Source organism: Nicotiana tabacum, chromosome 1 (genome assembly GCF_000715075.1).
Source record: "Nicotiana tabacum cultivar K326 chromosome 1, ASM71507v2, whole genome shotgun sequence".
Classification (NCBI taxonomy): domain Eukaryota; kingdom Viridiplantae; phylum Streptophyta; class Magnoliopsida; order Solanales; family Solanaceae; genus Nicotiana; species Nicotiana tabacum.
The window spans coordinates 36,114,646-36,139,372 of record NC_134080.1 but is presented as its reverse complement, the minus strand read 5'-3'; the positions used below and the strand labels follow the sequence as shown (position 1 = coordinate 36,139,372).

Here is a 24,727-nt window from a genome sequence, read left to right as displayed (position 1 = left end):
CTTAAGAAATAATAATTGCAGTATTTATTTTACTATATAATCCTTAATAATGTTAGCATTTTAAAAAGTCTTGGAAAATAAATTTGAAAATGAGTAATTAATGACAAGGATAAAATAGGAAAAAAGATTGTCTTCCTCTAAATTTAGTATAGTGGACAAGTAAAAGAGAAAATATATTTTTAGTATAATGGACAAGTAAAAGTGAACGGAGGGAGTACATATTATCTTATTACAAAATCAGCTAACGTATCTTTTGGACATTAATATTGGCTAAGATTGACTTTATTTTATTAAATCTAATTGATTAAGCCCATATCTAAATTTGGGTCAAACATTAAATTATTACTCTTTCCGGTCCACAATAAGTGACCAATTTACTTTTTTATTTTGGTCCAAAATAAGTGTCCATTTAGATAATCAAGAAAGAATTCAATTTGTTTTTACAAAATTACCCTTATGTACATATCCCTAAAAAATTTTCTTACTCCTCATATTAAATATTTAATTAAAGATATTTTAGTCATACTAGGTATTTTTATATAAAATTTAGTATTTTCTTAATGGGCATGCTAAAAGCAAATTGGTCGTGGATGGAGGGAATATTGTGATTAAGTAGAATGTTATTAAGAGCACATCTGTAATGTCAAAAGAGAATTAAATTTTAGCGTAATTTCATAATTTGGTTTGTGGTTGCTTGACTAACCTTGAATTTAGTGTAATTATTTGCTATCGGAGAATACTTTCATACCTCATATTTACTGTTAGTTATCATTCAAATAAAACAATTCTTAAAATGTTACTTAGATTATATTCAAATGCATTTGAATTTAGCATAATTAATTAATTAATTAATTACATTCTACTCAATTTAGGTGGAATCATTATATGAGGATACTTTAATCCGCGCACTTCCAACCAAAACAAAGCTAGCTTGTCATTTGAGAATAATAACAACAATAAATAATTTCTCTAATAATTTTAGCAACCGAAGCCTTAGCTGTACTGCTGCCACCTAAGCACTTCCTATATGATACAATGTTTAATATCCCAGCCCCAAAAAGCAAAATCTAGAAATAACTCCCATTCTATATGATACAGTTTAATTGGATGCAAAAATTATAAATAAATAAATAAATTATATATATTTATCTAACCATAAATTATTTAACTGGATAAATAAAAAGTTTATTATTAATTTTTTTATTAAAAAATATTCTTCTTTTTTGGACAAGACTTAAAAGGAAATTATTATATAAATTGGAATAAAGCAAGTAGTTAGTAACTATTGGAATATTTACATGTGTTAATCTTTTTCCTTCCAAGACAAGATTAGCATTCTTCCATAAAAATATTACAGCATTTTACTCAATTTGATTGGAATAACTATAAGAGAATATTTAACATCTCAGCCCCAAAAACTACAAAAGCAAAATCATGAAATAAGTTATACTATTCTTTTCGTCTCATTTTATATGATGCAATTTAACTGCATACAAAATTTATTAAAAATTGCAATTTTATAATTTAAAATAAATTATATATATTTATGTAATTATAAATTATCTAATTAGATAAAACAAAAAGATTATTATTAAATTATTTTTTAAATAATTTTTTTTTCTTTTTAGGACAAGATTTAAAAAGAAATTGCAATTTGGAATATTTACATGTGTTAATCTTTTTCCTTCCCAAGACAAAATTAGTATTCTTACAATAATAGTCCCATTTGGTCATATGCCTTTCAACTGAAAGTCAGTCTTTAAAGGAAATTACAGACTTCGTTCGTGTTGTGTGTAAAAGCTCCAATGGGGTGTTGGCACTCTTCTTTGAGCTCCAAAGACCCTACCTCCGACCACCGCCATGTTCACACCCACAAACCTCCTCGTTTCTCTAACGGCACTACCGCCGCAGCTGCCGCCGTGTCTGACGGCGGCGTACCTGCCTTCTCTGAGTTTTCATTAGCTGAGCTGAAAACAGCTACTAATAACTTCAGCTCCGAATTTATAGTTTCTGAAAGCGGCGAAAAGGCGCCGAATGTGGTTTATAAAGGTCGTCTACAGAATCGCCGGTGGATCGCTGTTAAGAAATTTACTAAATTAGCCTGGCCTGATCCTAAACAATTCGCGGTATTTTATGCCCTCTACTTCTGATTTAATTTTTACTGTTTCCTATTAAATTATGTTTGATATGGCGAAAAATGTGTTTTTAGACATTGTTTTGCTTGATAATTTCAATATTCCAATGTTTGATTACCTTTATTCGGGAAAGAGTGTTTTTTAAAGTTTCCCCTCCAAGTGGAAAAAATGGACTTCTTTTGGTATGAAAAAAAAATTGTTTTTGTAGACATTGTTTTGCTTGATAAAATCATATTCCAATGTTTGATTAATTTGAATCGTGGAAAAATGTGTTTTTAAAGGAGAGATGTTTTTTTTTCCCCGAAAAATGACTTCTTGAAGAATTACTGGTATGCAAAATAAAAATGTTTTGAAAATTATTTGCATAGTTTGGCTACCTTGAATTGAATAAAGGTAATAACTTGGTTATGAAAAATGAGTTTGTTATAGCATTTTTCACAAAAGTTTTCTTGTTTAACAGATGCGCTCATATTTTCCCCCTTCTTTTGAGACTTTCTAATGGGGTTTGTGTTTTTTGTTTGATGGTGTGTTGTAGGATGAAGCTTGGGGTGTTGGGAAGTTGAGACATAGAAGGGTCGCCAATTTGATAGGTTACTGCTGCGATGGTGATGAGAGACTGCTTGTAGCTGAATATATGCCCAACGATACACTTGCAAAACATCTGTTTCACTGTATGTTTATCTTGTTGCAAAGTTGTTAATTTTTTCACTTCTGTATTTATGCTGAGATTGGAACTTCAATGCTGATGCTCTTCTTTCATAGATAAGAGAAACCACAAGATTATTTGATTGCTCACTGTTGGAAAGATAACAAGTTAACAGTTACTGCATCTGTTTAATAAGTGTTTGCAAAATATTGACTTGATTTTGTGGTTTATACCGACTAATGTCTTGGCTATTTTTCTCCTTAATAGCATTTAACTTATTAAAGGAACAAAAGGGTTGTTTGGCATGTTATCACAAAGAGATGCTTGTTAGATTTTCTTAACCACCAAAGCCTATTAACAAACCTATATACGATTAACTAGTAGGACAGATTTCCTTTAGGATTGAAAATAGGAAAGAGGTATTCGGAGAGCTTCAGATTTGTGCTAATATGTGTGTGTTTAGCTCTCTTAGCACACGTTTATGCTGTATGTTTTGCTTGCTTGAGTTGTTGTTACACCATCTTTTATAACTTGAATTAAACTTCTAGCTTTTGCATGCTTTGTATGGCTTGATGGTCTGTCCTGAATTTACATAATTTGTCCCTCATTTATCTGATAAAGTATCTTAGAACTTATGGCTTCAGAGTTGCTTGTTTGCTTCTATGTAGGGGAAAATCAAACGCTTGAATGGGCCATGCGTTTAAGAGTGGCTTTATATATTGCTGAGGCATTGAATTATTGTAGCAGTGAAGGTCGACCATTATACCATGATTTGAACGCATATAGGGTTCTCTTCGATGAGGTGTTCTGCTGGACCTCTTCTTTTTTGTGCTTGAAATTTTTTATTCACTCCCTAGGGTGATAGCTATCCCATTTCATCCACCTTCCTTTTTTTCCCCTGGACAATTTAGTTTAGTGGGACTTTATGGGTTATTTGTGCAATGTTAACTTGGTAAAATGTTTGGACAGAATGGCGATCCCTGTCTTTCTTGTTTTGGGCTGATGAAAAATAGCAGGGATGGTAAAAGTTACAGTACAAACCTTGCTTATACACCTCCTGAGTACTTAAGAAATGGTAAGCTTTCCATTCTTTTTTTTCCTTGCATTTGTTGCCAGTTTTATAATTTTTTCCCTTAACCATTACTTCCATGTGTACAATAACGATGTTAGATTTCGTGATAGTTGGGTCTTGGACCAAACTAACTGATAGGTAATATGATTTATCAATGTTGGCTGGTGGGATTTTGAAAAAGAAAACCACTACACGTGTTTATATGAAAAAGCATGGAGTACTTTTGTTCTCGGCTCATGAATGAATGAACATAAACCAAGATAAACGTCTTAAGTCCTTGATGGCCAGAATTAATCTTTGCTCCAGCGGCATATGAAATATCTCCAGATTATTTCAAATCCATAGCATAGAAGAAATTGAAGCCGTTATGCACCCAAGGTGTGGCTTTGTGGTCAGTGAAGTCGGTTGAGAACCCAGCGAAGGCAAAAACAGTAGGTGATTTCTTTCCATCTGTCCAAGCCTTGATATGTAGAGTTATCTGGTACCTGTGCTCGTGCGAGGTAGCAGGTATCCCATAAAATTAGTCGAGGTACACACAAGCTAATTGGAATGCCATTGTTATTTTATAAAAAAAGAACTTGAAGCCGCAACTTCCTTTAAGATCCGTATTCTGCTCATTATTTGTTGAGAAAGCGCCTAGATCTGCCACCTTCTGATCTTGCATATGAAACTCCCCGTGGGAAGCGAGCCTAATATTTAAATCCTGAAGACTGATTTACAAATGGAACTGAGTTGTCACGGCTCTTGAATAGATCAAGCAAAAGTAGAATGGAGATCTTTAAAAAGAAATGCTCAATGACACTGCAAGTAAAATAAAAAAAAAATAACATGAAGAAAATATTAGCCAGTGCCTTTGTCATTCATGTAATTTGGTATAGTTAGCATAAATAAGACGCCTCAACTGAACTGCATGCCACATTTGCTGATGGCTACTTATTTAGATGTTCAACTAAAATGAGATGGAAATGCTGTAACGTAAGTAAGGATCTCTCTCTTTAATCCCAAGGAAAAAGCAACAGTGAATAAATTTTCAATTGATTTTCTGTGATGTTTGCAACTCTATCAATCGAATGTACGGGGAATTTTCCTTTAACTCTTTGACGGACATTGCCAAATGAACAGTTTATTTCTTATGGCAAGAACCTTGCTTGATAATCTGGAAGTATCTGGCATCATTAGCTGGAAGTTGATATTGGGGAGGGCTATGGTATCGTTTTCGTACCGTACCGTTCTAAGGCAATATGCTATCACTATCCGAGTGCCTAGAATTTTGTAATCGTTGAAAGTATGATCCTTAATTTTCGTGTACTTATCCTACCATCTTGTGTGCTTATCTTCTTTTGTTAGATGTTGGATGGGTTTTGAGAGGGGGAAGGGGAGGGGGAGGAGAAGATGCTGAACTTATCTGGACGTAATCCTTTCAACTAAAAAATATTGCAAGAGATTGTTACGGGCTTGCATGAGAGATTTTGTTGATATCTCCGTGTTCTATATACTATCATTTCAGTATCTAAGTGCTATTAGGAGATGGAAAGTTTTTGTTAAAACTGTCATTTCTTTTGCAGGGAGAGTTACTCCAGAAAGTGTTGTTTTCAGTTTTGGGACAGTCCTCTTGGACCTCCTAAGTGGAAAGCATATCCCTCCTGGTCATGTAAGTTTCTAAATTCCTTTCACGTTTGATGAGTAAGTTAAATACATTCCCTGTAATGTTATGTCGGTGGTCCTACCGCATGACCCATTTAGACTTCTCTAGTTCTCTTTTATGAAAGAAAAGAAAACTTGTTAGAGAGAAGATTGTTGTTTGAGGGCTTTTGTGGGACCTTGAGGTTCAAATATCAGAGAAGTATTTGGGCTAAGACCACAGATGGGTACTGATTTCGAGAATGAAAGATTATGGGAAGAAAGAGGCATAGGGCTGTTTGGTACCTGTGAACAGTGAAGTGAATAATACACTGGGAACTCAACCGGAATTGCCTAGGAACAACTGCCTGAGGTGATGCTTCATGAACACTCAAGAAACAACAAAAGGCCTCAAAAACTTCAACGTGAAGTCTTTCACCAACATTAAACTGAAATGTTATATGGTTACTTGCGAGCTACCAGCTTCGGGACCCAGTGGGATTACGCAAAATGGGTAAATATCTAATAAGTTAGCTAAGGAGTTATCAGGGAAAATTCACTTCAGATTGAGTTAGCCAAACCAAAATTTCCAAAATGACTTTGACTCTAGTACCTGGTAGCAATAACAACAACAACAACATACCCAATATTATCCCACATCGTGGGGTCTGGGGAGGGTAGTTTGTACGCAGATCTTACCTGAAGGTAGAGAGACTGTTTCCAATAGACCCTCGGCTCAAGAAAACATAAGCACCACATTAATTAAAAGATAGACAATGAGGGACAACACCAAAAGGCCATGTAAAAGCAGCATAAAAACAACACGATAATAAAATGATCAAAATGAAAGAAAATGACGGGTAGTCATAGAAACCTACTACCATCGCGTTGTGCGTACTAATCCTACTGGTATGAACAATCTACCACGTACCCTACTATAATCCTTGACCTCCACACCTCCCTATCAAGGGTTATGTCCTAGTACCCGGCAGCAATATAAAATCAAAATTGTAACTTAAAGTGAACCTAACTAAAACATTCTTTACGGTTTTCCTGAATAGAAAGAAGGATCTTTTATTTCCCTCTCTTGTCAATAATTCCAGGCTGCCAAGAAACTTTCCAGGCCCCTCTTCTTCTAGCCACCATTGCTAGGCATACTCCCTAATCAACTTATGCATCCAAAGTGTAGTGCAAAAATCTATCCCAGCTCTCTCATGTACTCAGTAATGGACAAAATGCACAAATTACAGCGGCTAGAAGAATCATAAGCTGCATGGAATTGTCAAAAGGATCAATGAGGATTGGGGGAATGACGTCAGTGCTGCTCAATGCCCTTATTGTTCTCCAGTAGAATGTTCAGGAGGAAAGGCGCAGGAATGCATACACCAACTAAGCCTAAATCCCAATCAGCAATATATATCCTCTATCTACTCCGCTCTGCTTGAACCTGTTCTTTTTTTAAAAATAGTTTTTTCACCACACCAATTACTGATGTAACATGTGCCTTGGAGAGCACGTTCCAAAACATTCTTTATCTTCCTCTTCAATTTGTTTAGTTTTGTGTTGGAATCAACTTAGCAGAATATCTTTACTCTTATCTGGGTGCGCCGGTGCGGTATCATCATGAAGTAAGCTGGTATTTATGATATTATTCCATTTTAGGGAAGTATATCAGATCATTTTGAATACCTAGTGTAGCACAATCAATGTGAGCGCACCTTTCCCATCCTTGGTGGGTAGGTTTATCCAACATCTGTGCTTGTGTGCTATAGCAACTAGTCCTGTGGATTAGTTGTGGTATGCTCAAGTTGACACGGACACTGGTAACTTTTGTTTTTCAAAAGTGGAGGAAGAAAAAGTTAAGTAATACCAAGTAACATTCTTCTTTCTACCACTTCACTTGAATAGGAATGGTCTTTCGGTTGCAGAAACCATCTCTGCTTTTTGGATTGTTGGAGATAATCAAATTGTCTATATTATGGAAACATGGTGATATATATATATATATATATATATCGAACTATTATACCAAGTCATTGATGTATCTTTTCCTTTTTCATTTTTGTGGCCTGTTCCCCAAAATAATAAGCTAACTTTAGAATATACATTGGCCTTGTGTCTCATTAAAAATATTACCGATCTTTGTGACAGGCCTTTTGATCTGACTTGGCTTTCTTACTTTTATATTGATCAATGAAAAGGGTCTATATGGTGAGTGGAATTTCATGTCTCCCTAGTTACCTTCACCTTAACTTGCCCATTTCCATGCAAATGCTGTTACAATTAATCACGGGCAAGGCATGCAACTTTTACAAGTTTGGACAAATATTTATAGTGAGAAGGCCCAAAAGACCGTAGAGACCCCCCCCCCCTTCTTCCCAACCAAACCAACAAAATAATCATTTTGTTCTTTGGAGATTCTCAATTTTATTGGAGATCTATCATTATGGTCTTTGGTGCTCTAAAACATTTATTTGCTTCCATTCCCTTGGAACTTGGCTATCCATCGGGTGAAATTGGGATATTAGAGGTTTCATACTGAGTTCTGACTCCTTTTTTTGAGGTTAAGATTATTGAAACCTCATTTACATACTTACACCAATGTCTTCATATAAGGCTGTATTGTGGTCCGGGCCCGGGCCAAACGGGCCCGGGCTTTAGGCGGGCCGGGCTGAGGCGGTCCCGGGCCAAACGTTCCCAATGTGTGGAACCGGCCCACGGTGGTCCTAAGCCCACATGGTCCCGGGCTAAATGGGGCGGGCCCGCGGGCCTAAACGGGCCTAACGGGATTTTTCGTTCCGGGCTATTTTTTTTAATTTTATTTTATCTAAGGCACTTTCTTGTAAACTATATATGTATATACTAGTATAAATTGCTTATATATAGCTATATAAATATATATAGTATATATAGTATGTATAGTATGTATATATAAGGGTGTATTATGTGTATATATAATTATATATTGCCTTATGTAATATATATTGCCTTATATATATGTATGTATATATATATATTAGAGATATATATAGTGCCTTATATATGTGTGTGTGTATGTATGTATATATATATATATATACACACACACACACACATATATATATATATATATACACACACATATATATATATATACACATATATATATATTTTATTATTATTTAAAAAAAAATTATCCAAGGCACTTTCTTGTAAACTATATATGTATATACTAGTATAAATTGCTTATATATAGCTATATAAATATATATATATATAATATGTATATATAAGGGTGTATCCGATACATACTCTTATTGAGCCCATGTGTCGAGCGGTTCTAACTGTGAAAGAGGGCCCTTTAGACAACACAACTTCAGCGGGCTATAATGTCACAGCTGGCTAGACGGAGCTACTAAGGCAAAGCCAATAAGAGTAATACCAGAGTCGACTGTGCCACCATCTTGGAACCAAGCCAAGAAACTATATTAAAATTCTTTTATATTTTGAAAGAGTCTGGATTCTTCATAGTTAATATGCAAGAGAAGTTAGTTTTTCAACATAGATATGAATCCGTTTAGTCGGACATAGTCACGGCTGGGGAGAGAAACAAAATAATTAAATACTTATAAAAATTAAAATAAACAAATACCTTTAAGGCCGAGATGCAAGGCCCTGAAGATGGTGAACTGAACTTCGAAACTTTATTTACTTCAACTGATTTACAAAATGAAGAAGCTAAGAAGCTAAAAGTCTTTACAAGAGAGAGAGAGTTCTTAGAGAGAGGTTTTTTTTACAATGTTGTTCTTCAGATGAAGAGCTCCTCTATTTAAAGAAAGAATAAAAACATAAAGAATTTTTAAATAGTAAATTGGGTCCCACATCTGGGTCCCTATACAGTGTTTCTACTGTTGGGAATAGTGTATTTGAGTCCCTTATACAGTGTTTCTACTGTTGAGAACAGTGTATATACTGTTGTGTGGGGTCTTTGGCGGCTTTTAGTCAAAGTCCTCTTCTGTCTAAATCTTCCCTTTGTTGGAGGAAATTTTCCACCTTGTCCATGTTTTTGTCGGATAATATTACTTCCGGTTGTATTGGCTGGGAATCTTCTTCTGCGATATCATCGCCACTTGTTTCATTGTGCATTGATGTGTCTGACCTTTCAGTCTGGTTTATAGTTTGAAGTAGATTTTTTTTTACTTCTTCCAGATATTTATTTATTAATTGTGTCTTGTCTCCTTCTTGAACAGAGATTCTTCTAGCAATATGCCTGACTGAGCTGTCGTCAAATATTTTCTTCTGGGGAGTAGTCGAATATAATTGGATCTGTGCTGAAATGGAATCCAATAATTCTTGGTCATATAACAATTTTGTTTTGGGATCATTCTTCATCAACTTATCCCAAAAATTATTGTCGAAGACCCTGTATAAGCAAGGAATCTGTTCTTCAGTAAACCCCAATTCGTGGGTCCATTTGTGAATCCACGGAATAGAGAATTCAATGAAGAAGTATATCTGATCAATCTTTTCTAAATAACAGATATGATCTGTATGATATAAATCTGTTAAGAACGGAGAAATTTTTGTCCATTCTTTGTATAACTTAAGAAATGGCTCAGGCAAGATCTTTGTTGTGGGGCCGTGATGTGCCCACCAGTTCAGAAACCAATTAGGGATAGGTTCTGCAAATATCTTTGCACATATTTTAATAAACCAAGTGTGTTTATGTCTATCATTGTTGTAATATAATACTCTATCAAATGCCTGGATATAATCCCAGTAAGTAAAATTCATGGGTGATTTATTAAGGCTTATCTGCCTCTCTTTCATTGTGGATATCCTCCATTCTTCAACAGATATAATCTGCTTGATAATAATTTTTGAGAATTTATAAACGTTCTTTGTGTTATAACCGGAAAAGTGCTGGAATTCTGCACTACCTGTGCTGATGAGGATGGTCTCATAATAAGCGCGGGTTTTATATGATTCACCCGGGTAGTATAACCCATTAATTAGGTATCTCTGGAATATCTTCCGTGGTTCATCCTTTCGCTGAATCTCAGAGTTTTCTAGGAGAAATATTATTTCTTTCTTTGGTAATTTTTCGTAGGACTTGATATCATCGTTGTCCTCTTCTCTAGTGATTGAAGCAAATGTATTACTTTGCTTTTTGGCGGCCAAATATGCCTGTAGATGACCGTATAATGGATTATCTTCTGGAATATCATCCGTATAGACGGACTTGATGAGGAATCTCCTTTATGAAATATTTTTGAGTTTATTAAACTCTTTTTTCCTGCTTGTATCACCGGAGAATTTGACGAGGATCCGTATGACGATCCTTGAGAATATGATCTGCTAGGGGAAGATCTTCCCCTACCTCTGCCTCTGGTGGCCCATGAAGGATCCATTCTGCATAAATAACAAGTCAATTTATTCTGAGAAGAGGTAATCCAACATGTTATCCCTAACAATTTCAGCATAATCATGAATAGAAAAATTATTTTCAATCAGGTTATCAACGATATCTCCAATTATCAATTCAATTATGTGACTTTGTAGATCTCGATTTAACCTAACCACATTAAGGATAGTAATTAATAATTCTTCATCTAGAAAAGTCGTATAGAAATTCATAATTAATCAAGGTATTCTCGGGATAAGAAATCCGGAAGGGAATTATCAATTCCTTTTTGTATTGAATTTCAAAGTCAAAAGGCGCCAGTTGAGCTTGCCATCTAGCAAATATTAATTTAGACGCATCATGTTTGAAATCTTTGTCAAACATATATTTAACAGATTGAGCATCAGTTTTTATTAAAAATTTTTGATTATATAAATCGTCTTGAAATTTTAAAACACATTTAACAATAGTTAACATTTCATGAGCCACAATAGCATATTTCTTCTGGGCTTCGGTCCATTTACCAGAGTGAAATCTTATCAGGTATTCACTCTTATTGTTGGGATTCACTTGTTTTAAAATCCCACCGTAGCCAACGTTGGACGCATCAGTCTCAATAATTTTTTGCCATGTAGGATTAGCAAGAGTTAAGCAAGGTAAAGACTTAAACACGCTGTTTAATACTTTTGACTAACGCAGTATGCTGGTCAGTCCAAGGCTGCTTATGATCCTTTTTCAGCCTGTCGTATAGAGGGGCTAGATCACTAGATAAACTTTTGTAGAAAGGAGATATATAATTCAAATTTCCCAAAAATCTTTGTAATTGAGTCCTGTCAGTAATAACATCAGGAAATTTTGAGGCAAAATCAATCGATCTTTGTATCGGGGTAATTTTTCCTTGGCAAATATTATGACCTAAAAATCGAACATTTGTTTGGAATAGACTCATTTTTGGTTTAGAAATTACTAAACCGTTTTGTATTACAATTTTCTTAAAAATATCAAGATGCTTAATATGCATCTCTAATGTTTTAGAAAATACTAGTATGTCGTCAATATAAACGATGATAAAATCTAGATAAGGGTTAAAAATATCATTCATAATTTTCTGAAATTCAGAAGGGACATTTTTTAAACCAAATGGCATGACATTCCAATTCATATTGACCAAATGGAACATTAAAAGCAGTTCTATAAGTATGCTCTTTGAAAATTTGAATTTGCCAATATCCAGATTTTAAATTGAATTTTGAAAATATATTGGCGTCATATAATCTAGATAGAAAGTCCCTTTTATTGGGGGTAGGATATCTAATCCATTTCAGATGTTTATTCAACGGTTTGTAATTTATAACTAATCTAGGAATACCACGTTCCTTTTCTGCAGCATTATTAACATAAAAGGCAGAACATGACCAAGGAGATTTTGAGGGTTTTATCAAACCCTTTTGTAACAAGTTGTCAATCTCGTTTTTGCAGAATTCGACTAATTCAGCATTCATCTGGCAAGGTCGTGATTTAGTAGGGATATCATCCTCGGAGAAGTTTTCTTCGTAAGGAAGAGTTACAATATGCCTTTTTCGGTTCCAAAAGGCACTAGGGTGATCGGCGCAAACATCAACAACCATCTGTTCAGCAATCAATTTAATCTTTTGCTGAACCTTAGCAGATTGTAAAGTATCGAATATATTCATGCTCAATATTTCTAATTGTAAAGAATCAACATGCCTTTGTTTCATATTAATCAAGGCGTTAATATCTCTAGTTACGGGATCTGTAACAAAAGAATAACTTATCTCTTTATCTTGATAAGTAGCAGAAAAACCCTGTGCATCTATGTTATTAAAAGGGTAAATAGCATTAATAAAAGGGGTTCCAAGTATAATCGGAGGGTATAACTGGTTTTTTACTAAAGAGAAGAAATGAGGAATACAAACTCTATTTTGGCAAATACGAGTATTTGGTAATTTATACTCTATATCTAAAGCATGACCAGAAGCAGATTTTACCAAATGAGTGGTCTTTTGAAAATATTTAGTAGGAACAAGACCCTCTTGAATACAACTTACATCTGCTCCATTATCAATCATTGCTACATCAGTTAGAGAGAAAGTATTATCAATAAGCCTTAATAAATCACCCATGAATTTTACTTACTGGGATTATATCCAGACATTTGATAGAGTATTATATTACAACAATGATAGACATAAAAACACTTGGTTTATTAAAATATGTGCAAAGATATTTGCAGAACCTATCCCTATTGGTTTCTGAACTGGTGGGCACATCACGGCCCCACAACAAAGATCTTGCTTGAGCCATTTCTTAAGTTATACAAAGAATGGACAAAAATTTCTCCGTTTTTAACAGATTTATATCATACAGATCATATCTGTTATTTAGAAAAGATTGATCAGATATACTTCTTCATCGAATTCTCTATTCCGTGGATTCACAAATGGACCCCCGAATTGGGGTTTACTGAAGAACAGATTCCTTGCTTATACAGGGTCTTCGACAATAATTTTTGGGATAAGTTGATGAAGAATGATCCCAAAACAAAATTGTTATATGACCAAGAATTATTGGATTCCATTTCAGCACAGATCCAATTATATTCGACTACTCCCCGGAAGAAAATATTTGACGACAGCTCAGTCAGGCATATTGCTAGAAGAATCTCTGTTCAAGAAGGAGACAAAACACAATTAATAAATAAATATCTGGAAGAAGTAAAAAGAAATCTACTTCAAACTATAAACCAGACTGAAAGGTCAGACACATCAATGCACAGTGAAACAAGTGGCGATGATATCGCAGAAGAAGATTCCCAGCCAATACAACCGGAAGTAATATTATCCGACAAAAACATGGACAAGGTGGAAAATTTCCTCCAACAAATGGAAGATTTAGACAGAAGAGGACTTTGACTAAAAGCCGCCAAAGACCCCACACAACAGTAGATACACTATTCTCAACAGTAGAAACACTGTATAAGGGACCCAAATACACTATTCCCAACAGTAGAAACACTGTATAGGGACCCAGATGTGGGACCCAATTTACTATTTAAAGATTCTTTATGTTTTTATTCTTTCTTTAAATAGAGGAGCTCTTCATCTGAAGAAGAACATTGTAAAAAAAAACCCTCTCTAAGAACTCTCTCTCTTGTAAAGACTTTTAGCTTCTTAGCTTCTTCATTTTGTAAATCAGTTGAAGTAAATAAAGTTTCGAAGTTCAGTTCACCATCCTCAGGGCCTTGCATCCCGGCCTTAAAGGTATTTGTTTATTTTAATTTTTATAAGTATTTAATTACTTTGTTTCTCTCCCCAGCCGTGACTATGTCCGGCTAAACGGATTCATATCTATGTTGAAAAACTAACTTCTCTTGCATATTAACTATGAAGAATCCAGACTCTTTCAAAATATAAAAGAATTTTAATATAGTTTCTTGGCTTGGTTCCAAGATGGTGGCACAATCGACTCTGGTATTACTCTTATTGGCTTTGCCTTAGTGGCTCCGTCTAGCCAGCTGTGACATTATAGTCCGCTGAAGTTGTGTTGTCAAAAGGGCCCTCTTTCACAGTTAGAACCGCTCGACACATGGGCTCAATAAGAGTATGTATCGGATCAGACAGGCCCCTTGCTTGGGTAAAAAGGACTTCCGTACAGCCATTAAAACTATAATAAAATCCTAGTATATTTCGAATTTACTGGTCGTGCGGTCTTCCGTCAACCTTTAAATGTACTAAAGCAGCTAGACCTGGATGGCCGTGCGGATTACCGCCAACCAATTAGATCCTGGCGTAAAATGGTATCAGAGCCTAGGAATTGTTTATAGTAAATATGTAATAGATATGAAATATTCAACATAGATATGAAGCTTTTGGAATGGATCTGGGAGAAACAAGTACTAAAAGTACTAGACTTGAAGAGGTAGATATACCTCAAAACCTTGATTTGTTAAATAAATGGACGATTCCTAAAGTTTCTATAAAAACCATTTATGATTATGGTTGGTTTGATAAACTTTCTTCAAAACAATTGATAAAAACGACTGAACAGTCTTTGGCATTAAATTCTTCTGAACAGACTATTCGTTTGTTAAACAAACACGATATTGACTTATACAAACATCATTATCATTACTTGCATATTGGTATGATTCAAATTGCGTTTAAATCTTTAACCCTTAAAGGGTTACCAGAGACCTTTTTGGCAGCTCTTAGAGATGCTAGAAATTTGAATTTAGACAGTCTCTGATGGGTTCGATTGAATCTACTGTGGCCTATGGTCCAGTATATTTTAATACTCAACCCAATCTGCAACTATCTCTTTCTTATGTTAATATTCTTGATGCCTTGACTTTAAATGTGAAAACGCATGGTTATAATTATGCGCCTGATTCTGAACTTATATGTCTGTCTTATAGGATTTATTTTAAATTATTATCTACTTTGAATCCTTGATGTAAGTTATACGATACATCAGATCAGACCATACTGGTAGAAACCAATTTTGCAAAGTCCAAGGTCACCACTAGGAGACCTATTAGGTGAGAAGAAATTAATTTCCCAACTACCTGGACTTTAAATTCGGTTATATCCCCAAGTCAGATTACTAACGACTTGTCAAATACTGAATTTTTGCATGTTACTCAAAATCCGGATGGTAGGATTTGTATTCAATTTGATGATAAGTCTACTATTTATAATAGACATTCGTTCTCTAATCATAGACTTCTACCTGCTATTCAACATATTTCTCCTGTTGAACCAGTCTACGGTCCAGCTCGCAATCGTGCAGCCTCTTTACACACTATTACTAGTAAAGTTAGTAATAAGCCTGTTGAAAGGGTTAAAGTTAACCCTCAAACAAATATTGTTCAGGACAATGATAATATTTCTGATAAGGATATTCCTTCTGTATCCGAGATGGATTTCGACCCCAATAGTACTTAATGATTCCACACCAAATTGATTTTAGCCCCGGTTCTCGGGCACGAAAATATATTCAAAAGGAATTTTTTAGTGATAAATGGAGCCAGTTTAAAACGTGGTTTTTCGATGCTTATAGCAAAGATGATTTGAATAGTATTTCTCAAGAATTTTATGAAACTTGTGCTTTGCATAATCAAATTATGTATTTTGTTCCTTGGTTTATAACAACTTATTTGCCTCTTTATATAAAGGTACTAGAAAGATCTTATAAAGATGGGAGTGGTAATATTACTAAAGCCATTTATCCTCCTCAGGCCCCCTTTATTTTACCTAATAATACTGGTATTACCTTCATTGCTTTTCAAAAATTTATTGATGATAACATTGCGGCTATTAGTATCGCAGAAATTAATCAATTAATTTCTCAAAACAATTATTTGGGTTTATATGTAAAAATTTTAGGAGAACATATCGGTTCTCTTGATAAAAAACTTGATGATTTGACTGTTTTAATAAAAGAAATGACTATTAAGAAAGGACCAACTGATGTTGCCTCCACTTCAGGAAGTAAAACAGTTGATCAAGCTATTCTTACTCATGTTCAAAGACCTCCTGAGATTCAGGATTTTAAATTTAAATCTCTTGATGACTTGGCACAACTCCTTGATAAAAAGCTTTCTGGTTTGAATGTTAGACCAATTGATTTATCTCAAAATTTTGCTGATAGAATTGAGACCGTTTCTGATTATAAAACTGAGACATGGTCAGAGTTTAATAAACTCAAAGGTTTAGTTAAACCCAATAGTAAGTATGCTGACAAGCCTAGGATGCAAACTTACTATTATCCCCGTCTTACTCCTCAAGTTGTGTTAATTGAGGAACGCGACTGGAATCAGACTAATACGTCTTATAGCGGTTTCGAAATTTATGAATGGAATCTTGATGGCTTAACTGATAGACAGTTAACTATTCTTGTACATAGAATGCTTATGTACTCAACTATCTGTAAGAGTGTTAAGAACACAGATAGAACTATTTGCAAAATGATTATTGCAGGTTTTACTGGCCAACTTCGTGGCTGGTGGGATAATTATTTATCCGTTGAAGAAAAGGCTTTAGTTATTAATGCTACTGCCATAGACGATGGTGTTGATAATATAGGTATGGCTCTAGTTAAGGGTAGAAAAGATGCAGTGTATACGTGTATATATAATTATATATTGCCTTATATATATATATAGTTTATATGTATTAGAGATATATATAGTGCCTTACAAGAAAGTGCCTTAGATAAAAAAAATTAAAAAAAAAAGCCTATATATATAGGCTATTTTTTATAATTTTTTTTTATCTAAGGCACTTTCTTGTAAACTATCGAAGGAGCATTATAACCATCCTTGAAAGAACCGGGTAGTGTTTTTGTTTGTCCTTCCACCATTCCAAAACATCGAAGGAGCCGTCGGGATTCTCTGATTCAAGTCTCTGCGACAAATAAACTTGAAGCTCATTTAGTTGTGAACTATCTCCAAAATTATCACCTTGAGAACCCCTGAACTCCGTCCAAGAACTAAGGGCTTTTAGGCCTGCATTTCTTTTAGATGCTTGCGAACTAGACGAAGTAGGAGTTGGAACATTTGGTCTAGCTTGGGGGCCAAATGGCTATTTTTTAAAGTACCAAACGGTTGAATTTTGATGGCCAACGGCTAGATTTTAAAAATCTGACCGTTGGTCATTTTAATTTTTTTTTTTAAAAAAATAGCCGTTGGGGCCCGGTTGAACCGGCCCAGGCCCACCTGCCGGTCCCGGGCTCACGGGCTATTTGGGTTGGACCGGCCCGCTACAGGCTTATGCACCACTAGAGATCGGGCCCGCTTGAACCGGCCCGTTTGGCCCGCGGTCCTGGGCCGGTCCCGGACCACAATACAGCCTTATCTTCATATTCAGATACTGAGTAGAAGTACACAATTTATTAATTATTAGCTGGAGCTAGTGTTGTCATAGTCTGCTGGGGGTTCTTGCAGTTGGATTACTGCATAAGTGGATAACTAAAACCGTTGTTATGTTTATAATAATTTAGGTTGCGCTGACTGGAATTCGCTAAAATCAAATTTACTCCAATGTGGGCTAGAGCCTGCCATTTTTATCATCTTCCAGTGCTGGACAAAAATTAAGCAGGACACTTGCACATTAGACCAGGAAGAATAGGAGATTGGAGCTGTATTAGATAAGCATGTTTCACCTTGGATTTTATCTACCTTCGCCTCATTCATCTGAAAAAAAGAGCGAATACATATAATATTAACTTAGTCGTATAATATATGCCTTTGCCTTTTCCCCGAAGAGGAGCAATTCCATTTTGGCACAGGTGTCTAATCAGTATTTACTCTTCTCTCTCTGTTTTCTAATCAAAAACATATCTTGTTTTTGACTTCAAATTTGAGATTTATGTGCTTATTTCATACCTTTACATGTTAGGCACTTGATATGATCCGGGGCAAAAACATTCTTCTGTTAATGGATTCACATTTGGAGGGAAATTTCTCAACAGAAGAGGCAACTGTGGTTCTTGATCTGGCTTCAAGATGCTTGCAGTACGAACCTAGGGAGCGACCAAATATCAAAGATCTCGTTACAACACTCAGTCCATTACAAAGTAAACCTGAAGTTAGTCCTCTCTCTTTACTTTCTTATTTAGAACAAATCTTTTGGTATTTTAAGAAAGAGGTTGTCTCAGTATTGTGATTTTGAATATTTGGCTTTGTTAAGAGTCATGCTGCCCTCTGACCTATGCACCATCGTTTACCAGCTAATTTACTTTTTGGTTCTCAGTGTGTTCACTAACTTCTCCTGCCTTCTCATTTGGAAAACCATGTTGAAAATAAAGAAGCTTATATTGCTGCTAAACTTGCTATTTTGGGTTTCAGCTAGCAGAATTTCCAAAACTTATGGATATGGTCTTGTTTTCCTCGTTTCTCCTCAACCTCGAGATAGTCTTATCTTCTTGTCTCTTTTGCATATATGCACATATGTTATTTTTCGTATGAATAGCAACTGTGGCAAATAGCATTACTGAAGGTTGAAAGTGTTCCCGACATCTGCTTTCAGGTTGCATCTCATGTGATGCTCGGAATTCCTAAGAATGAGGAAGCTCCTCCAACCCCACTGCACCCCCTTTCTGCCATGGGCGATGCTTGTTCAAGAATGGATCTCACAGCCATCCATCAAATTTTGGTGATGATACACTACAAAGATGACGAAGGAACAAATGAGGTAATTTTTCTGACAAGTATGTGACTTGAGAACTGTTTTTACTGTTCACTCTTTAAATTGATGAGGTGAACCAACTGATGTAGTTATCTTTCCAAGAATGGACCCAACAAATGAGGGATATGTTAGAGGCGAGAAAGCGTGGGGACTTGGCATTTCGGGACAAGGAATTCAAGACGGCCATAGATTGTTATTCTCAGGTACATCTTTCTCAACAAAAGTTACCAAATTTGGGGTCGGAATGGAAGGTGGCATGCTTTCATTTGCATCCTCCAATTTTTAATGTATCCGAATTTTGGAAAAAAAAAAAATCGATGCGTCAATTCTATTGACAATGCTCTCTTTACTCAACCATTCGACTGGAGAGACTTGGGCTTTTATCTCACATTTAAGTGACTTCTGCGCGCCTCATCCTGTATGGTACATGGTGTTCCATTCAGGGGGGGTGGGAATGGTGGGTATTGTGCGTCTTTCTCCGAAGTTTGAAAACCTTAGATGCTTCAAACCGCTACCAGTGTCAATGCTCTCTTTAGTCAACCATTCAACTGGAGGAGCTTCTGTCTGGGGCTTTTTATTTCACATTTGAGTGACAACTGTGCGCTTAATCCTATAAGGCACATAGTGTTGTTAATCAAGGTGGTAACTTGTTGTTAGGCGTGGTCATGTTACTCTGTGTAGCCCACTTGTCTACGCAATGAATGGACTCCATGTGCTGCTGATAATCTAGCATAACAGAAACCAACTTTTAGGGAAAAAATTAGTGTGCTGCTTATTTAGAGGGACAAATTTCTCACGCGTTTGATAGTTTACACCCTAAGCTTTTCCAGTGTGGTTCATTGAGCAATAGCTCATGTCTTCTACTCTTATTGAGTCATGTAAGATTTAGCTCAGTTTTTATTCAATGGTGGTATCCTGCTTAGCTTTTTTAAATTTGGATAGCATGAACCAACTAAAGAATGCTTCAGATTAAGGATATATGCTTGTATCTTCTTGTCTTTATTGCAGTTCATAGATGTCGGAACAATGGTATCGCCAACTGTTTATGCTCGGAGAAGCCTTTGCTATCTTATGTGTGATCAACCTGATGCGGCCCTTAGAGATGCAATGCAAGCACAATGTGTCTACCCAGAATGGTCCACAGCATTTTACATGCAGGCAGTTGCCCTTTCCAAGTTAGACATGCACAAAGATGCAGCTGATATGTTGAGTGAGGCTGCAACTCTAGAAGAAAAAAGGCAGCGAGGTGGAAGAGGATCTTGATACTGCCAAATCTGTATCATCCTTTTGTAGCCCTGGTTCAATCAATTGTTTGCGATTTCGCAATATTAACCAAGCTCCTGTATCATTTGGTTTGAGACCCTCAGGATTAATTTACTGACTTGGTAGATTCTCATGTCAGTTTGTTCACTATAATTCGTGAAAATAATTAAAATAATTTCCAATGTGTACATTTGTATGTATAATATTTTTTACAACTTAGCACTGAAGATACATTGATGACTTATGAAATATATAGCTCGGCCTTGCCATCGATGAAAAGGCTCATGAACTCTTCACCATCAACAGTTTCTTTCTCTATCAGCAGCTGAGCAAGTTTGTGTAGGATGTCAATGTGAGTTGTGATTATTTGCGTTGCCCTCGCGTATGCTTTATCCACCAATTCCCTTACTTCAGCATCAACAATGTCGGCTGTAGCCATGGAATAGTCTTTCTGGGTTGACATCTTTTATGTAACAAATGCAAATAAAAGGCATGGTTAGTTAACAACACTCTTTAGTGCACTGAAACAATTTATGACAGATAAGTTTGCAAGAAAATGAGTACCTGCTGGCCCAAGAAAGGATTCCCTCCACCTCCACCAATGGCAACTTGGCCAATCTTTTTGCTGAACCCAAGCCTCTCAACCATCTGTCTTGCCACTCGTGAAACTTGCATGAAATCATTAGATGCCCCAGTTGTTACATTATCCTGCCCAAAAATGACCTCCTCAGCAACTCTGCAAAAGCAAACAGAGTCAGGAAGTAAGAATAGATAGACAGATAAAAAGAATACTACAAAGGGAAAAGAAACTTTCATATATGAGATTCTTAAGCATGCTATTATAAACTGACCTTCCACCAAGTGCAACTGCCATCTGATTCTCCAGGTAGCTCCTGCTGTAGAGGCCAGACTCAAGTCTCTCTTCACTTGGGGCAAAGAAGGTAAGACCACCAGCTTGGCCACGAGGAATAATAGAGATTTTGGCAACAGGATCATACTCCGGCATGAGTGCACCAACCAAAGCATGGCCAGCCTCTGTAATCCAAATGTACACATGTTATTTAGAATGACTGTTGTATAAATAGTTCACGAGAAAGGGTCGATTGACAGGTAGTGCTTTTATACCATGGTAAGCAACCAGCTTCTTCTTCTCATCTGAGACAACGGCGTTTTTCTTTTCTGGTCCGGCAATTATTCGTTCCAGAGCATCAGATATCTCATCTTTGCTTATTTCCTTAAGATCACGCCTAGCTGCCAGGATGGCTGCTTCATTCATCAAGTTTTGCAAATCTGCACCAGTAAAACCTGGTGTTCTCCTAGCAATCTTGTCAAAGTCTACATCCTTTGCAAGGGCCTTTCCTCTAGAGTGGACCTGTCAAGAAAGGGGTTATCAGTTGGTAAGACAAAGAATAGGCAGGAAATATACATGAATTTGCAAAAGGAAAGGGTCCAAATTTGCCATGTACTGTCCGAAATTGCTCAATTTTGCCCTCCGTTATACTTTTGGTCCACTTATACTCTTGTTGTTAGCAAATCATCTCATATTTGCCCTTGCCATTAACGGAGCTCCAATGTGAAATGGATAAACTCCACATGTCCAAATTCTTCGAGAAAAAAAGTCCAAATTTACTTCTCTACTTTTGACAATGGTTTAAAATTATCCTCAAGTTGGAGCTCTGCTAGGAGTCAATGGAAAAAATGGAACTCTCCACATGGTGGGCCTAGTATTAGACCAATTCTTTAGCGGAGCGCAAATTTGCTCAATTTCGGGTAGTACAACAGCAAATTTGATACTTTACCCTTTTGTAAAATCGGGGTATAGACAGTAATATTTCCTGCTAGTGACTTCTACAATCAAATCTTTTTTATTATTTTTCAAAAATGATGTGCATTTTCTATTTCAAAATCATACAGTATTCTATTGCAACACTATAACTCTTTGTTCTTTTATTAGTTTTCCTAACAATAAACCTGTAAGTACAGAACAAGATGGTTAGTTGCTCTTTTCCGCAGATGTTAAAACAGCATGGAAAAAGGTGAGCCACACATATACACCATCAAATGCATGTAGAATGTAGTTAGTCCACATTGCCCAAATAGAATTGCAGAATATCTGGACAAACATTTATATCCATATTGTCATTATACTAGGTGAGATTCAAGTTACAGACTACAAAGAGTAAACAATACAGAAGTGCTGGAAGTTCACTAACCTGAAGAATCTTGACTCTACCAGCAACATCAGGTCTGTCAACAGTCACTTGGCGATCAAACCTCCCGGGCCTCAACAGGGCAGAATCAAGAACATCTGGTCTATTTGTTGCAGCCAAAACTATAACTCCAGAATTTCCAGAGAACCCATCCATTTCTGTCAAGAGCTGATTAATAGTCTGCTCTCTCTCATCATTTCCACCTCCAAGCCCTGCCCCTCTTTGCCTTCCAACAGCATCAATCTCATCAATAAACACAATACAAGGCGCTTTCGACTTCGCCTTCTCAAACAAATCCCTTACTCTAGAAGCTCCCACACCCACAAACAACTCAACAAACTCTGATGCTGCACATGAGAAAAATGGCACACCTGCCTCACCAGCTACTGCTCTAGCCAAAAGGGTCTTACCAGTACCAGGTGGTCCCACCAAAAGACACCCTTTTGGTATCTTAGCACCTAAAGCAGTATACTTATCAGGATTTTTCAAGAAATCAACAACTTCTTGCAACTCCAACTTGGCCTGATCAGCACCAGCAACATCAGCAAATGTCACTCCAGTTTCAGGCACTTCTTGAAACTTTGACTTCGACCGGCCAAAATCCATCGGCCCGCCAAGTCCACCTGGGCCACCGGGCCCGCCCTGAGCCCGGCGGAACAGGAAAAACAAACCAGCAAAAGCAAGTAAGGGAAATAACAAATTCCCAATAACACTAAACAAACCATTACCACCTTCACCTTCAGAAACAGATATATCAACACCATTCATAGCTAAGATATCAATCAAATCAGGATCATTAGGCACAATTACATTGGCTCTACGGCCATCTACTGCAGTAAGCTGTAAAACACTTCCATCTTTACTAAATCTAACCCTTTCAACTTTACCCTTTTTTACTGCATTCAAGAACTCACTGTACCTCCACTGAGAACCATCTGGAATGTCAGAAGTTGACTGAGCTTGTGGTTTTGGGGCATTCAAGATTAGATTTTGCGAAAAAGAAGATGGATTTAAAGGGTTGGGTTTAGGTGTTTCAGCTTGAACCACTGAAGGGGGTGGAGCTGTTGGTGTAGTGTTGTCGAGAGCAAAGGCTTGTGGCGTTATTGAAGAGAAAAGGAGAGCAGCTAAAGCAGCTTCAGAAGGAAAATTCTTTACTTTATCTGAATTGGGTTTTTTGTTAAGAATTGATTGTGGGACTGGAAAAAACTTTCTTTTGGGGTATAAATGAGATATCTTTGTGGTTTTGGGGGTAGGAGGAGAAACAAAGATTTGGGATCCAAAGAAGTTGGAAGAGAGAAGAGAATTGGCCATAATTGGTTGTGGGAAAAAAGCTTTGTTTAGGTTTGAGTTATATATGGGGTTAAGATATTGTGAGAATTTCTTTTACTGAAGGAATTGGGGTTGAAAGAACACAATGATAGTGTAGAAATAGTTTAGATTGATGGAGGTTTTTGAGTTGATTTTTGGTTCTAGTAGTTTGAATCTTGAATAGAAGCCATATATTTGGTTGTTGTTTGGATTGCTTTACGTGTTCTGAATGTTATCCAGTCGCTGGTTTGATTTTTATGACTTGTAATTGAGAAAAATGGAAGGCGCGGAGCCCGCAGACAAGACAAAGACAAAGGCCGAAGTGTACTCGAATTAGCTACTCTCACTTTCATATTTTAGGAGACAGAATCTGAGGGGACACGTAGTAGTTCAACATAGGTAATAGTCCCCCGTTTAATAGTCTCTCGTTTCTACGAGTCTATTTTCTTTTTGGTCCGTTCCAAAAAGAATGACCCTTTTTTAAATTTAAAAATAATTTAGCTTAAATTTATAATTCTACCTTTAATGAAAAACTTTTATAACCCTACAAATACTCTAGGCCCTTTTTTAACTTATTTAGGACCACAAATTCCAAAGTAAAATTACCAGCTATGTCCATTTATAGGTAGCTTATTACAAAAATTGGTCAATTCATAAAATATTACTCCCTCCGTTTCAATTTATGTGAACCCATTTGACTGGGCACGAAGTTTAAGAAAAGAGAGAAGACTTTTGATCTTGTGGTGTAAAATGAGACACATATATTTTGTGTGGCTATAAATCATTGTGTAAAGGTAAATTGTTTCCAAATAAGGAAAGTGGTCATTCTTTTTGGCACGGACTAAAAAGGAAATAGGTTCACATAAATTGAGACGGAGGGAGT

At 36.2% G+C, this 24,727-nt stretch overlaps 2 protein-coding genes across 2 annotated transcripts; one reads left to right on the top strand and one right to left on the bottom strand.

Annotated features, from left to right (window-relative positions):
• The first annotated feature begins 1,737 nt into the window (after window positions 1–1,737).
• On the top strand, window positions 1,738–20,629 carry LOC107799113 (serine/threonine-protein kinase BSK1). The gene is made up of 9 exons (XM_075249848.1): window positions 1,738–2,126; window positions 2,671–2,806; window positions 3,450–3,583; window positions 3,751–3,856; window positions 5,419–5,504; window positions 18,275–18,463; window positions 18,905–19,069; window positions 19,153–19,266; window positions 20,072–20,629. The coding sequence occupies exons 1-9, from the start codon at window positions 1,806–1,808 to the stop codon at window positions 20,324–20,326; spliced, it is 1,506 nt and encodes a 501-aa protein (XP_075105949.1). The 5' UTR covers window positions 1,738–1,805; the 3' UTR covers window positions 20,327–20,629.
• On the bottom strand, window positions 20,465–24,163 carry LOC107805643 (ATP-dependent zinc metalloprotease FTSH, chloroplastic). The gene is made up of 5 exons (XM_016629717.2): window positions 22,540–24,163; window positions 21,452–21,698; window positions 21,178–21,361; window positions 20,891–21,062; window positions 20,465–20,789 (listed from the first exon to the last, which is right to left on the bottom strand). Exons 1-5 carry the CDS (start codon window positions 23,845–23,847, stop codon window positions 20,568–20,570), a joined length of 2,133 nt encoding a protein of 710 aa, XP_016485203.1. The 5' UTR covers window positions 23,848–24,163; the 3' UTR covers window positions 20,465–20,567.
• Between the last annotated feature and the right edge of the window lie 564 nt (window positions 24,164–24,727).

Bases quoted from the DNA above. Each gene is read 5' to 3' on its own strand.
- LOC107799113 (XM_075249848.1), top strand. From the start codon at position 1,806: ATGGGGTGTTGGCACTCTTCTTTGAGCTCCAAAGACCCTACCTCCGAC. The intron at 18,464-18,904 runs GTTAGTCCTCTC...ATCTGCTTTCAG, and splicing joins CATTACAAAGTAAACCTGAA to GTTGCATCTCATGTGATGCT. The intron at 19,267-20,071 runs GTACATCTTTCT...TCTTTATTGCAG, and splicing joins CCATAGATTGTTATTCTCAG to TTCATAGATGTCGGAACAAT.
- LOC107805643 (XM_016629717.2), bottom strand. From the start codon at position 23,847: ATGGCCAATTCTCTTCTCTCTTCCAACTTCTTTGGATCCCAAATCTTT. The intron at 21,063-21,177 runs GTCAGTTTATAA...TTGCTTTTGCAG, and splicing joins GCAGTTGCACTTGGTGGAAG to AGTTGCTGAGGAGGTCATTT. The intron at 20,790-20,890 runs GTACTCATTTTC...GTTACATAAAAG, and splicing joins ATCCTTTCTTGGGCCAGCAG to ATGTCAACCCAGAAAGACTA.